Source organism: Silurus meridionalis, chromosome 11 (genome assembly GCF_014805685.1).
Source record: "Silurus meridionalis isolate SWU-2019-XX chromosome 11, ASM1480568v1, whole genome shotgun sequence".
Classification (NCBI taxonomy): domain Eukaryota; kingdom Metazoa; phylum Chordata; class Actinopteri; order Siluriformes; family Siluridae; genus Silurus; species Silurus meridionalis.
The window spans coordinates 18,642,358-18,655,004 of NC_060894.1; the positions used below are offsets into that span (position 1 = coordinate 18,642,358).

The 12,647-nt window shown below is 37.8% G+C and overlaps 1 protein-coding gene across 1 annotated transcript; it reads right to left on the reverse strand.

Moving 5' to 3' along the window:
* Nucleotides 1-1,511: 1,511 nt before the first annotated feature.
* vaspa (vasodilator stimulated phosphoprotein a) lies at nucleotides 1,512-11,979 on the reverse strand. Its single transcript, XM_046860702.1, has 13 exons — nucleotides 11,815-11,979; nucleotides 8,723-8,894; nucleotides 6,959-7,124; nucleotides 6,761-6,809; nucleotides 5,494-5,806; nucleotides 4,252-4,385; nucleotides 3,662-3,707; nucleotides 3,495-3,537; nucleotides 3,373-3,409; nucleotides 3,115-3,177; nucleotides 2,545-2,614; nucleotides 2,401-2,458; nucleotides 1,512-2,255 (listed from the first exon to the last, which is right to left on the reverse strand). Exons 1-13 carry the CDS (start codon nucleotides 11,817-11,819, stop codon nucleotides 2,218-2,220), a joined length of 1,194 nt encoding a protein of 397 aa, XP_046716658.1. The 5' UTR covers nucleotides 11,820-11,979; the 3' UTR covers nucleotides 1,512-2,217.
* Between the last annotated feature and the right edge of the window lie 668 nt (nucleotides 11,980-12,647).

Below are 12,647 nucleotides of genomic sequence, written 5' to 3' on the forward strand. Positions count from 1 at the left end.
CATCTACTTCTTTAAAGGTCCATAATCTTAATGAGGTGGGCCGTGACTGGAGCTGGAGCAACCTCAGGATGCCTCGGGCATGTCTATTTAGTACAAATCATCCCTCACTTCCCTTGTCTTGTTTCTGCCCCTAAAGGGGTGCTACAAAGTAAATTGTATAAAAGAAAAAACTCAGAACTAATCACAAGACATGTGTATCCAGTTTTATCACATCAGCTTCTTAGAAGAACACAATGGCATGTCTTTGGATGCAGTAGCAGTACATTTTCCCTTCATGTAACCTTGTAAGTAGCAAACCTCTTCCAGCATGAAAGGCCCCTTTGCCAGCTCCATGAAGATTTGGTGTACATGTTGGAATGGCATATATTGTGTGCTTTGACCTTTAGAGTGGAGATTATTATAACAGCAATATATAATATTGACAAAATCCTCAGCTTTGTTGCTATGACACGTGTAATTTATTTTAGCTGCATTTCACTTCCCTGGATTGTCTTTGAGTTGTTTCTATGCTTACACTAGCGTGATGTCCATCTGTAGCAAATTTTGTTGATAGGAAACGATTTTAAAAGGTACACACCAATCTATATACTTTAGGGCCTAACAGCTGGAAATGTACATCAAAGCAAAAAACGAGTGGAGGTCAAATAGAGTGAAGATAGAGTCTAGAGTTCAGAGATAGGATTATGATTGTAGCAAAGCACAAATGTGGGTATGGCTACAAAGATTTTGATGCACTGAAGGTTCCTAAAAGCACATTGGCCTCCTTAATTGTTCAAGAAAAGATGTTTGGAACATCCAGGATTCTTATGCTCTGTCTATTTGAGTCTAAAGTCTGACCAAAAACAAAAGAAATGCTAGCATGTGTACCTAAACCAAAGTAAAGAGCAAAATGAAGCCTACAGTTAGTAATTCTATAGTGCATCTAAACTGTAGGCTGATGTTATGTATTAGTAAATGGCTACTGAGTGTACAACGCTGTATTTTATACAATGATCAGGCATAAAATTGACATTATAACATTATGACCGGTGAAGTGAATAACACTGATTATCTCTTCATTATGGCACCTGTTATTGGGTGAGATTTATTAAGCAGCAAGTGAACATTTTGTCCTCAAATTTGATATGTTGGAAGCAGGAAAAATGGGCAAGCGTAAGTGAGCGTTTGAGCGAGTTTGACGAGGGCCAAATTGAGACGGCTAGACGACTGGGTCAAAACTGCAGCTCTTGTGGGATGTTCTTCTGCAGTGGTCATCATCTATCAAACATGGTCCAAGGAAAAAACAGTGGTGAACCAGCGACAGGGTCATGAGCAACCAAGGCTCACTGATGCAACACCTGAGCTCCTGTAGCTCAAATTGTTGAAGTTAATGCAGTTATTGCTCGACTGGTCAGGACTGTTTTGGCAGCAAAAAGGGGGACCAACACAATATTAGGCAGATGGTCATAATGTAATGCCTCTTTGGTGTATAATAAGTTTGTGGGAAAAAATGCAGAGAAAAAATTCAAACATGGTATTAAATTGTGGTTGTATTTCAGGCCACCATAAATAACAGATGATATTTTTCTGTAATAAACCAGATGAACTCTCAGGCTGTTAATCAGTACAACCCACATTTTAAACATCTTGTCGTTTTTTTCTCAAACAAAACACAAAGGCAAACATAAAACCACTAAACATAAAACCAAACATAAAACCACTAAAATCAGCCACAGCAGTAGCATGAGCAACAAATTATTTTGTAATTGAAAATTATGAAAATAAAATGTGTACAGGTACACATATTAGAAAGCTGCTAATCCCTGAGGCAGAAAAACAATCGGCAAGCTGATATTCAACCACATTTCTGTTGACGTTCCTTCATTTCAGACCTACACAGTATGTAACACTAATTGGATAAAAGTTTTAACTTAAAATTTTGCACTTTAATGACCTTCGGGTGACGAATAAAAAAAAAAACTAGTTTGAGTTTTGGTGTAGTAGCCTGAAGTACGGTTCCCGAGACTTGTAGAAGGTGTTCGTGCATCTTGTGGTGATTCAACACCTTAGTAAGATGCACGTTGTTAATTCTCCTTCAATGTTTAGTATAGTGCAGTTGGGTAGCTGAAAATAAAAAATTAAAAAATGCTATTTCGCAAGAATTTTCATAAATGGGTGCATGTGCAACACTGTTTCGACTATAGATTTAATAGCAAAAGCTGTTTCATCATTCGACCGCTAGGGGGCGCCGATCCTCTGCAACTCTTCTATAAATGCTGTAGGAAGAAGAAGCACTAGTTAAGCTTTTATTGTTCATTGAGAAGTCAAGGCAAATTAAATCAAATCTATTTATATTGTAATTATTGCCATCCTAACAGCCAATAATCAAATAAATATACTTTTAGATGAAGAAGTTCTTACCTGCAATAATTTCATCCTTAACCTTCTGCAGTTCATTGCGTACCTCCTCCAAGATTTCCTGTAACAGCATAATCAATTTATGAAAAATACAGTAACATGGTGCCTCATCTAATTTATTATATTAGCAATGGTTTATCAACTTACCTGCTTAAATTTCTCCATATCAATGCCCTCTTTGGCAGCTGTGTCACTCACGTTACTGCCTGGCCTTTGTCTGGTTGGAGAAGTAAATGAATGCAAGATGAACTAGTCATATAATAGGTAGAATTTAACATATTTCATATGCTATTGCAAAATGTGACTCAGCACACCAAGGAACCTTATAATTAAGGCTTGTTTTTTTTTGTTTTTTTAACCGAAACCAATTTCTAGTGTATAAAGAAAATTTGAAAGCATTTTGAGCATAAAGTTTTCCCAATAGCCTCTGTTTTATGCATAGTAATTCATATATGGGATTCCCAGGTGTGCTCAGACAATAACATAAAAATGACAGTTTGAATAACTTGTTTGCTTTGTCTACTGGCCATTAGATTTAACAGTGCAATCACACACATAGACTTAAAACGGAAACATGTCTGTGTTATTATGGTACAGAAAGAATTGGTGAAAAGAAAATTAAATGAAAGTGATAATTTAGCTTGATGACACAAATGCACCACTTTTTCTAAACCACACACAGAGATCGAGAGCTGAGAACTGCAGAAGTAAGAGAACCTGTTTATTGGAGTTGATGCTGGAGCCGAGCTTTTATCCAGACCCTTGGAGCCAGAATTACTTCTATATTAGATAAAGAACACAATTTTCATTCATTTTATACACACACACACACACACAAAAAAAAATCTGTAACCATCCTTGTTCTTACTTTCTTTGCTCTTCTACAATCTACATTATATTACTGTAAGTATTTCTGGATTACTTAATACACTGCTGTAAAACTGAGGAACAGAATGAAAAAGATGCAGACTTTACCGTGGGAGGGTGCCAGACTTCTCCCAAGGCTTGCAAACTACAATGGGGGGAAACCCGAGCAATTACAAAAATGATAGTAAAGTGAAAAGAGCTGGTAGAAGAAAGATTTCGAAACTGCTTACCACTCGGACTTTCTGATTTGTTCTCTGAGGAGGCTGAATTGTCCTGTAAGCAAGAGCAAAAAAGTTGCTGCACAGCATTGTGTACAATCAAACTAAAATAGTCTCTAAGCACATGAACTGTGTGTTGAAACCAATCCAGGTTATTTATATGAAAAAGGAAAACTTACATTGTTCTCTTCCTTTTTTACCACCGGGGTATCTGTAACTTTGCGCCTGAAAAAAGAAGAATAGTTTTCTCAGGTTATAACAATATAAAGATTTTTTTCAGTAGCCAAAATACCCATAAGTAAAATGTAATTGTATATAATATTTAATTGTACATAAGATGTAATCCACCAACAGTCAAATAAAAATCTGTTGAAAGGTGCTGATCTGATTCTGTATTGATTGAGGATCAGAGTAACATGTTCAAGAACACCTCTTGAGCACACACTTACTCAACAGCTCATGCACATTTTCACTGCCATAGTCTTAACATTTATTTGCTGTACATTTACCCATTTATATATTATATGCTGTACATATATTTGCACATTTATCTGCAAATTGTTTCACTGTATGTATGTATGTATGTATGTATGTATGTATGTATGTGTGTACGTATGTATGTATGTATGTATGTATGTATGTATGTATCTGTCTGTTGTCTGTCTGTCTGTCTGTCTGTCTGTCTGTCTGTCCAGGCCCTTTTTTAAAAAAAAAAGAGGAGCTTATCTTCTATATATGGATGTCAATAATGAGTTTTGTGTATACAAACCTTCTTGCGAGAAGTGCACTCATCTCGCCCATCAACCCTGCGCCTCCTCCTCCGCCTCCTCCTCCTCCTCCTCCACCTCCTCCAGAGCTCTGGCTGCTCTCTTTTGGTGCTGGAGCAGCAGAACCACTCTCATCCTACATGCCCAAGGGAGAGCCATCCATTAGCTCCATTTACAACATATTGAATTCCAATAATTTCATGTTAACCTATTTTTACTACACTCCATATCATTATTGCTACACATTTATCTCCCTTACATTAGCCCTGTTGCAACATGCTGCATTAACTTTGATATTCTTTAGTCCAGCGACTCTTCTTCTCAGCTGAGTTAAATAGAAGACAGACGACTGGTTCAAAAGGACTGGTATTACAATAATGGTGAGCGGAACAGAATGTATGACAAGCCAAACCTTGCGGCAGATCACTTTGTGTTCCACTTCTGGAGTTGAACATTATATATACAGTAGATCAGACTCAGCAATTCTACACAGATGAGATTGGAAAGAGACCAAATGACATTTCCCCTATTATGATGTTAACAGTAGACAAAGATCTTGACCTTTTGCATGAATGTGGGCACATGGTTAGATGGTTGGATAATTGTATGAAAGAGCAAATGTACATGTGTTCCAATGGGCCAAAGAATGCATACATCAATCAGCCATAACCTGCCTAATATTGTGTTGGTCCTTTTTCTGCCAAAACAGTCCTGATCCATTGAAAATGAACAACATTTACTTCTTCAACAATTTGAGCTATAGCTCATCTGTTGGGTTGGACCACATGGGCCAGCCTTCGCTCTCCATCATTAATGCATCAATGAGCCTTGGCCACCCATGACCCTGCCGCCGGTTCACCACTGTTCCTTCCTTGGACTACTTTTGATAAATTCTGACTACTGCAGACCAGGAACAACCAACCAGAGCTGCAGTTTTGGTGATGCTCTGAACCAGTTGTCTAGCCATCACAAATTGGCCCTTGTCAAACTCACTCAAATCCTTTCGCCATTTTTCTAATCTTTTCCTGCTTCTAACACATCAACTATGAAGACAAAATGTTCACTTGCTGCCCAATATATCCCACCTGCTAACAGGTGCCATGATGAAGAGATAATTGGTGTTAGTCACGTCACCGACCAAAATGTTAAAATGTGATAATGTCTTGCCTGATTGCTGTATATGGATGTTTTATTCTCACACACATTAATGCTATAAATATACAAATACCAATCCATATATTTACCTTTGACACTTTGCGGAGTTTAGCCCCAGCGAGAGCTGATGCTAGTCCTCCAGCTCCACCAAAGCCACCTCCTCCTCCGCCTCCTCCTCCTGAAGGTGGTGGTGGTGGGGCAGGTGGAGCACCACCTGATGGTGGAGGTGGGGGAGCTGGGGGAGGACCAGGTGGAGGTGGAACTCCAGGAGGAAGACCACCTGCAGCTGGAGCTGGAGGAGGAGCAGGAGGTGCAGGTGGTGGAGCTGCTGCCTGTCTCTGTCTCTCCTGTTCCTGTCTCTCTGCCTCCAGTCTCTCTCGCTCCTGCTGCTCCTGAAGTAGCCTGAAAAATGCAAAGGCTGTGTTGAGGTATGACTGAGCAGGAACTATTCAAATGTTTAATATTATTATGTATTTGAAAGCAAATGACCATATGTCCTACTTTTAGTCAAAAAGACTAAGTCATTTAAAACACACATAATCCTAAATTATAGCTATATAACTCTTGGGATGTACAACATTGGAACGAAGGTTAAGAAGTATATATAATTTACAGAATAGTTTATTCTTCAGATTGTAATAAGTGGATGCTTAAATGTTAAATCAAGTAAAAACATAAATCAAAATTGTAAATCCTGTTTAGACGAAAACGTTTATATACACAATCTGAATTTAAACATCTATTTAGTCCCAATAGTCCCACACTCTTTTTTGGAAGATGTTCCACTAGATTTCGGAGTGTGCTTGTGGACATTTGTGTTCATCAGCCACAAGGGTGTTACGAAAGGCAGGTACTGATGTAGGTAAGGAGGCCTGGGGTGCAGTCAACATTCCAATTCATACCAAAGGGGTTCAGTAGGGATAGCAGATCTTCATGGAGCTTGCTTTGTGCACAGGGTCATTGCCATGCTAGAACAGGTTTGAGGTTCCCAAGTTCAAACCAAGGTCAAGTGAACACAAAATTATATTGTACCGCATCCAAAGACATCCTATACAATTGTGTGCCTCCAGGTTTGTGTTGTACTTTTGTCCACATAGTGTATCTATGTAAGAATCCATAGAGTAAATACAGTTTAATTTATTTAGAAAAGAGCTTGAAAAAGTGACGCTATGCAGATATTTAATGCATTTCTAGCCAAGCCAACCAAGTGCATAAACAGATGTGTCAATACTGAGCGAGTGCGTAATAGTGAGTCAGAAATGCAGTTTCCTGTAAAGTGCTGTGCTAAGTCACTGTGTGTGGTGATAGCGGTGTTGAGTCGACTCTATTGTGCAGGCTGAGCTGGTGAGTGAGTACCTCTGCTGCTCTTCAACACTTGGTCCATTCGGTGGAGGCCGAGCGGGAGCTGCACCATTGAAACAAACAGTTTATGAAAAAAAATCCCTCAACACACTTAACTGACAAACATTGCTCAATAACAACCAGACAGCTTTCGAGTAAATTGTAGATTGACAATGACAATGTCTGTAATAATGTGTCTGAAACTCGTCTTACCGGTGAGCATATCTAGTACTTGCATCATGCAGCTAGCAAACTGTGTAGCTTCTTCCTTACTGTTGAAATTCAGGCCCCAGACCTGCCGAGCATCTCGCCACTGGTGGAAATTTGGAGTGGCCTGATTGTACTTTATACCTTTCACAAGTGGGCAGTTAATGACCACCTTAAAAATAAAAGAAATGTAGCATATTAACATTCCTGTAAATGTTATAGCATATCAATAATTCTGTTCACATAAGTGCACAGCAAATTGCATTGGTGAATAATGAGAGTCTCACATTTACATTTCCACAGTTCTGGCAGACACCATTAAAATAACTCACAATTTACAATGACTTACTCATACAATTAAGCAGTTGGGGGTTAAGGGTCTTGCTTAGGGACCCAGCTGTGGCAGCTTGGTAGTATTAAGATGTGACCTTTTTATAAGTATAATATCCTAATTAAAAAAAAAATTCATTAGTACATACACTATATTTCCATATTTTGGTCACCTGACCTTTCCTGTTATATGTGGCTCTTTTCCAAACTGTTACCACAAAGCTGAATGCGCTAATTTAATATAACAAAATTTTGCATTTACTTGAACTTGGAAACCCAAACCTGTTACAGCATGGCAATGCCACTGTGCAAAAAGTGAACTACTTGAAAATATGTTTTACATGCTTCGGAAAGGCATATCTTGAGTGGCCTGCTATAGAGCTCTGATTTTATCCCTACTGAACACCTTTGTGATGAATTGGAACACTGACTTCACAGCAGGTCTCCTCACCTACATCTGACACAATACTTTTGGAAATATAGTGTATTATGCTGCACAATCTGCATTATATCCGCAACCTTTCAGAAGAACCCATCTCACAGAAGTTATTTCATGGTTGCTCCATTATTCAGTGTCTATGATTGGTGCTCTGGTAAATTTGAGGAAAATTGGAAACCAAATTTTCACCCTACATGTTTTCCTGGTTCTATAAGTACAGGAAATATGACTCCTAGTCATTAAGCTTCATTAAGTCATATTTGCATCAATTTAACTGGGCGCAGAATCTTTAGATATTTCGAGATTTCTCTTCCAAACAAACTGATTTTTGTTTATAGAACTGCAGATGCATTTGGATCATACATGCAGCACTGGCATAATTTGCTCATTGAATAGAGTGCTAAACAGGATCCAAAAAAAATGACTGATTAAATCTCTTATTGGTGGCAGTGTGATTCACAGAACTTACACGCAGACACAGGAAGTCTAATGTAGACAGCAAACTGTGAGACTGAAAAAAGACCAAACCACCAACTGGGGACTAAACAGCAACCTACTTTGCTATTTACCACACACACACACACACACACACACACACACACACACATATATATATATATATATATATATATATATATACATCCCTCTGCTGTTCTTCCACAACGCTGAATAAAGAACCTCACATAAAAAAAACACATGCTTGTAAAAGTACTCTGCTCTGACACTGTTTATATGTATATGTATAAAACTACCATGACTGGCCACTGAAAAAGAGGAAGTGAAACTTTAACGCGTTTCTCAGAAGAACTAGAGTCATGCAGTGTCAGAATTGAATAGAGGGCAGAAAATATATTGTTCTCCACAGTGTACACATTATTGCTCGTATTAAATATCAATAGGTATATATTGCTTTCAAATATTGTTTTTTTTGCATTCAAATAAACTCGCATGACAGATAATACATGGACTTCAAGTATAGATTGACGTTCCTTGCTGTGTACCTGTTGGTCCGCCTGCAGCTTTCGACCCACCACTCTGAAAGTGTTGGTATTGGGGTTTTGGTAGATGTGTACTCTGCTTATAGCCTGAGCTCCAGTGCCAGCAGGGACCCAGCGCTTCCCTGCATCATCGTACAGCATGACAGTTGCTCGTGCCTGGCACATGCTCACCTCACTGGGCACAGGGGAGACAGAATGAGGAAATATTCATGTGAAACATGCTTTTGCAAAAAATAAATATTGATGCTGGCTTGAATCAGGACAGTAACTCACAGGCTACCGTAATTAGATTAGTTCTTATACCGGCAGTAATTAAAAATATGTCAAAAAACACACAGAAGGAAGTGGGAACGCGTCGCTCTCTTCCTCTCTGCAATTGTTTCAACTGTAATATTGCAAATACTGACTTCCGCTGACATGACAACCTGCTTCTGAAGAAAGAACAATGACTTAATAAGGACTAAAAAGCCTAAGTATGAATACCTGCAGACACTGTCAATGAATTCAGCTTTCTACAAAGCATTAGTCAGCTCTGGGTCTTTAACCATATTTAGACTGGGGCGGCAAGACAGAGCAGAGTAAAAAGAGGATCCGAGACGGTAATTAATAGGAAGTTTTGTTTTAGAAAAAGAGGTGAGAGTCTTGAAAAACAATGAGACATCGAGTGATATAGAAAACGGCAAAGCATCAAAGCCATACTTTAGTGTTCTACAGTGTGAAAAAAATCTTCCTCTTTCGCTTGCATGCACATGAACTACATTTAAATGCTTTTATTGGCTTACAGCGACTTAATACCTCCAGCGTTAAACGCAGGGTATGAAAATGCAGTACACTGCAGACTCACAAAATGCACACATGCTCTTTAGCCTTAATCTCCTTGTAACGTACATTCGTGTAATTATTAATGCAGCAGATGAAGGCTAGTCTTCACCTCGCTCAAACTGTTATTTTGACCTTGCAAAAAAACAGCAAGAGAGTTTCTGGTCAACTTGCATTATTATTAAAAGTTTCATTGTTACACGTATACAGCCGGATATGTGGCTTTTTAGACTCTTAATGGTGTAAAGATAGTTTGTTAGGTTTAACAGTCTAAATTTAGTGGTGTCATATCTGCTGTTTTTCACAGCTTATATGTTGGACTGACCTTGAGATTTTTGCATTTTTAGTTTTAAAGATCTGTGTTCCCACACAAACACAGAGATATATAGAGATATACATATTACTGTATGTTTTGTACAATTTAGTAGTTATTTAATGCCAGATGTTATTTACGTTATTGAATGCCAGATGTTATGCTTGTCTGTCCTGTTTCGCATAATGAGAAATTCATATTGCTCATATTTTCATCTTTAAAAAGATCCGTAACTTTTCCAAATACAAAATAAGGAATACAGAAGTTGTTGCTTGAAATGTTTCCAAATTTACATGCACACAAATCAAATGAGAGTTACTTATTAGCTTTAAGGGCAGAAGAATTTACATTCAGTGGTGGACCTGATGCACACACTTTTCAGCTTTAATCTGTATCCAGGCAACTGTTATGATAGCTTTAGAACTGCATTTGCCCCAAACAGATCTGCATTGAAGTCTTCATCAGTGAAAAAAAATAGACTGCATATTAAAACAATACTGAATTCCCTGTTGTAATTGCACATTTTTGACCAATAGTGTCACCATGATGAGAATTGGTTTCTTTTTGATACTGGTTCCTTTCAAGGTTTCTTCCTCATATTGTCTCAGGGAGTTTCTTACCTTTTCCCATGTTGACTCTTCTTAGGGAAAATGTATAAGGATAAATCTATGAATTTAAACAATGTATAAACTGAAACTGTGTACTTCTGTAAAGCTTCATTTTGACAAGATCCACTTTTAAAAGCGTTATAAAAATAAAACTGAAATAACCTAAAAGTTACACACACACACACATATATATATTTATATGGGAAAAAAGTCATTGACACCTGACTCTTTTTTTTTTTTTTTTTTTTAACCACAGTAGATTTGTATTCACTTCCTCAAAACTGTGGAGGAAATGGTTAGGTTTAATGTAATCGAGATTCCATGGCTTGGTTAGGTTTATCGTAATCGAGATCCCATAGTTGTGATTCGGTAACAAAGTGTTACTCAAACTGAGTATAAATGAAATAATCCCAGAAACACTGGTGTTTATTGTGTCACCAGGTTGGTGACACAATAAACCCTAAATCTCAAGTTGTTTGTTATGGATATAGAAACAGTTAATCCAGTCCGAATACATTAGAGCGTACAAACAAATCTGCTATGTCTCTGTCAAGATGTACTGTGTGATGTCGTGCACGATCCTGAAATAATGCTCCTGATTTAGGTTTTTTCCTAAAATCATACAGATTTGGTATTTCTGCTGAATATATATGATACCTGCTCATCCAACAGTCTTTATTTTTTTTTTAAGAGATCTAATACATATAAGATTTATTACATTTTGATTTATGATTACAGCAGTAGGTCTGTACATAATAATCATAAAGAATGCTCTGTACTCATCCCAGAGCTCATTCACATTTTGCTCAGATTAAACATCCTTTGTTCTGTTATACAGATGTTAAACAGTAGTGATTTGTAAACCAAGGAACGGATGTTACATCGAAGAGGATGAGCTTCCTCTTGAGATTGGTTCACCCCCTGGTTAGTAAAGATCTCAATCTAAGCTTCAATTCTCATTTTCTGTATAGCAGATTTGTGACAATTTCTAATGACATGCAACTGCTCTGAATTGTGTGACCATTTTTTTTTTTTTTAGTTCCTACTTTACAACTGAATGACCTCCATTAAATGTTTCCAAAATGATGTAAGATGAGTGTACAGTAAAAATAAATAAATAAATAAATAAATAAATAAATAAATAAATAAAACATCCTAAAGAACACACACACTGACATATGTAATAACTGTTTTACACAATGTAAAAAAAACTATCTGCTGATGGAAACGCACTTCTACACTACTTTTTCTTTCAATCAGGAAGGCAGATGAGACGATGCCAGAGTTCACCACGCACTATTAGTCATGTAAACGCAATAATCCGGATTAAATAATCCTAATCTGGTTTGACTCACCCCATTTTTACGAGATGATCTTGTCACTCGCTTTGCAAAAGAAAAAGAAAAAGAAGCCACATTTATATACAGGACATCTGAGATGAGTTCAGAAGCATCCGCTTCTTCTCAGGCGTCCGCTCGAGAACAAGAACAAGAACAAGTCACAATTTCCTGGTTTGAATGATGAATCCGATCTGAGATCAGCTTCCTCTGCATTGAAATGAAATAACACTTCATGCTTTTTTCACGCGTGGGGCCGTGAGAGGTTTTTTCCATTAGGCTGATTTTACAGGATAAAACCTTGAAACCCAAAACATTACTATTTTGGTGAATTAATATATAAAGCATAGTGAATATACAGCCATAATGCACGGAATTTCTCATTTCAGAATTCTGATATTTTATTGAAAAGAGAAGAGACTCCTGCCATTGCTTGCCCCCTTGTGGCTGTTTGTCGTATTGCAACAGTATGGCCTTGGGTAGTGCTATCGTGAATGCATACACAGCTACAGGAATGTGAAGGGAACTTCACATTCATAAATCTAAATCAATTTAAATAATAAATAATTTGGTGTGCATTCGACCTTAATGATCACTTAATTACCTTCCAAATCATTAAAGATGCAAAACCTGCCCTGGTGATGGTACCGCAACAATGCAGTGGTGGAGCTACTGGGGGAGGCAGAGGTTGTCTTGAAGCCTGGCCACCCCGTTAGCCACCCCAGTTGGCCACCCCGGTTGCAATTGCGTTTAATTTAACAGGTTTTTTCCATGATAGATGCATCAGCTTGTACCGCATCTGTCCAACTTGGACTGTGCTGAAAAGATTTACTTGACACTTAATAAAAGGG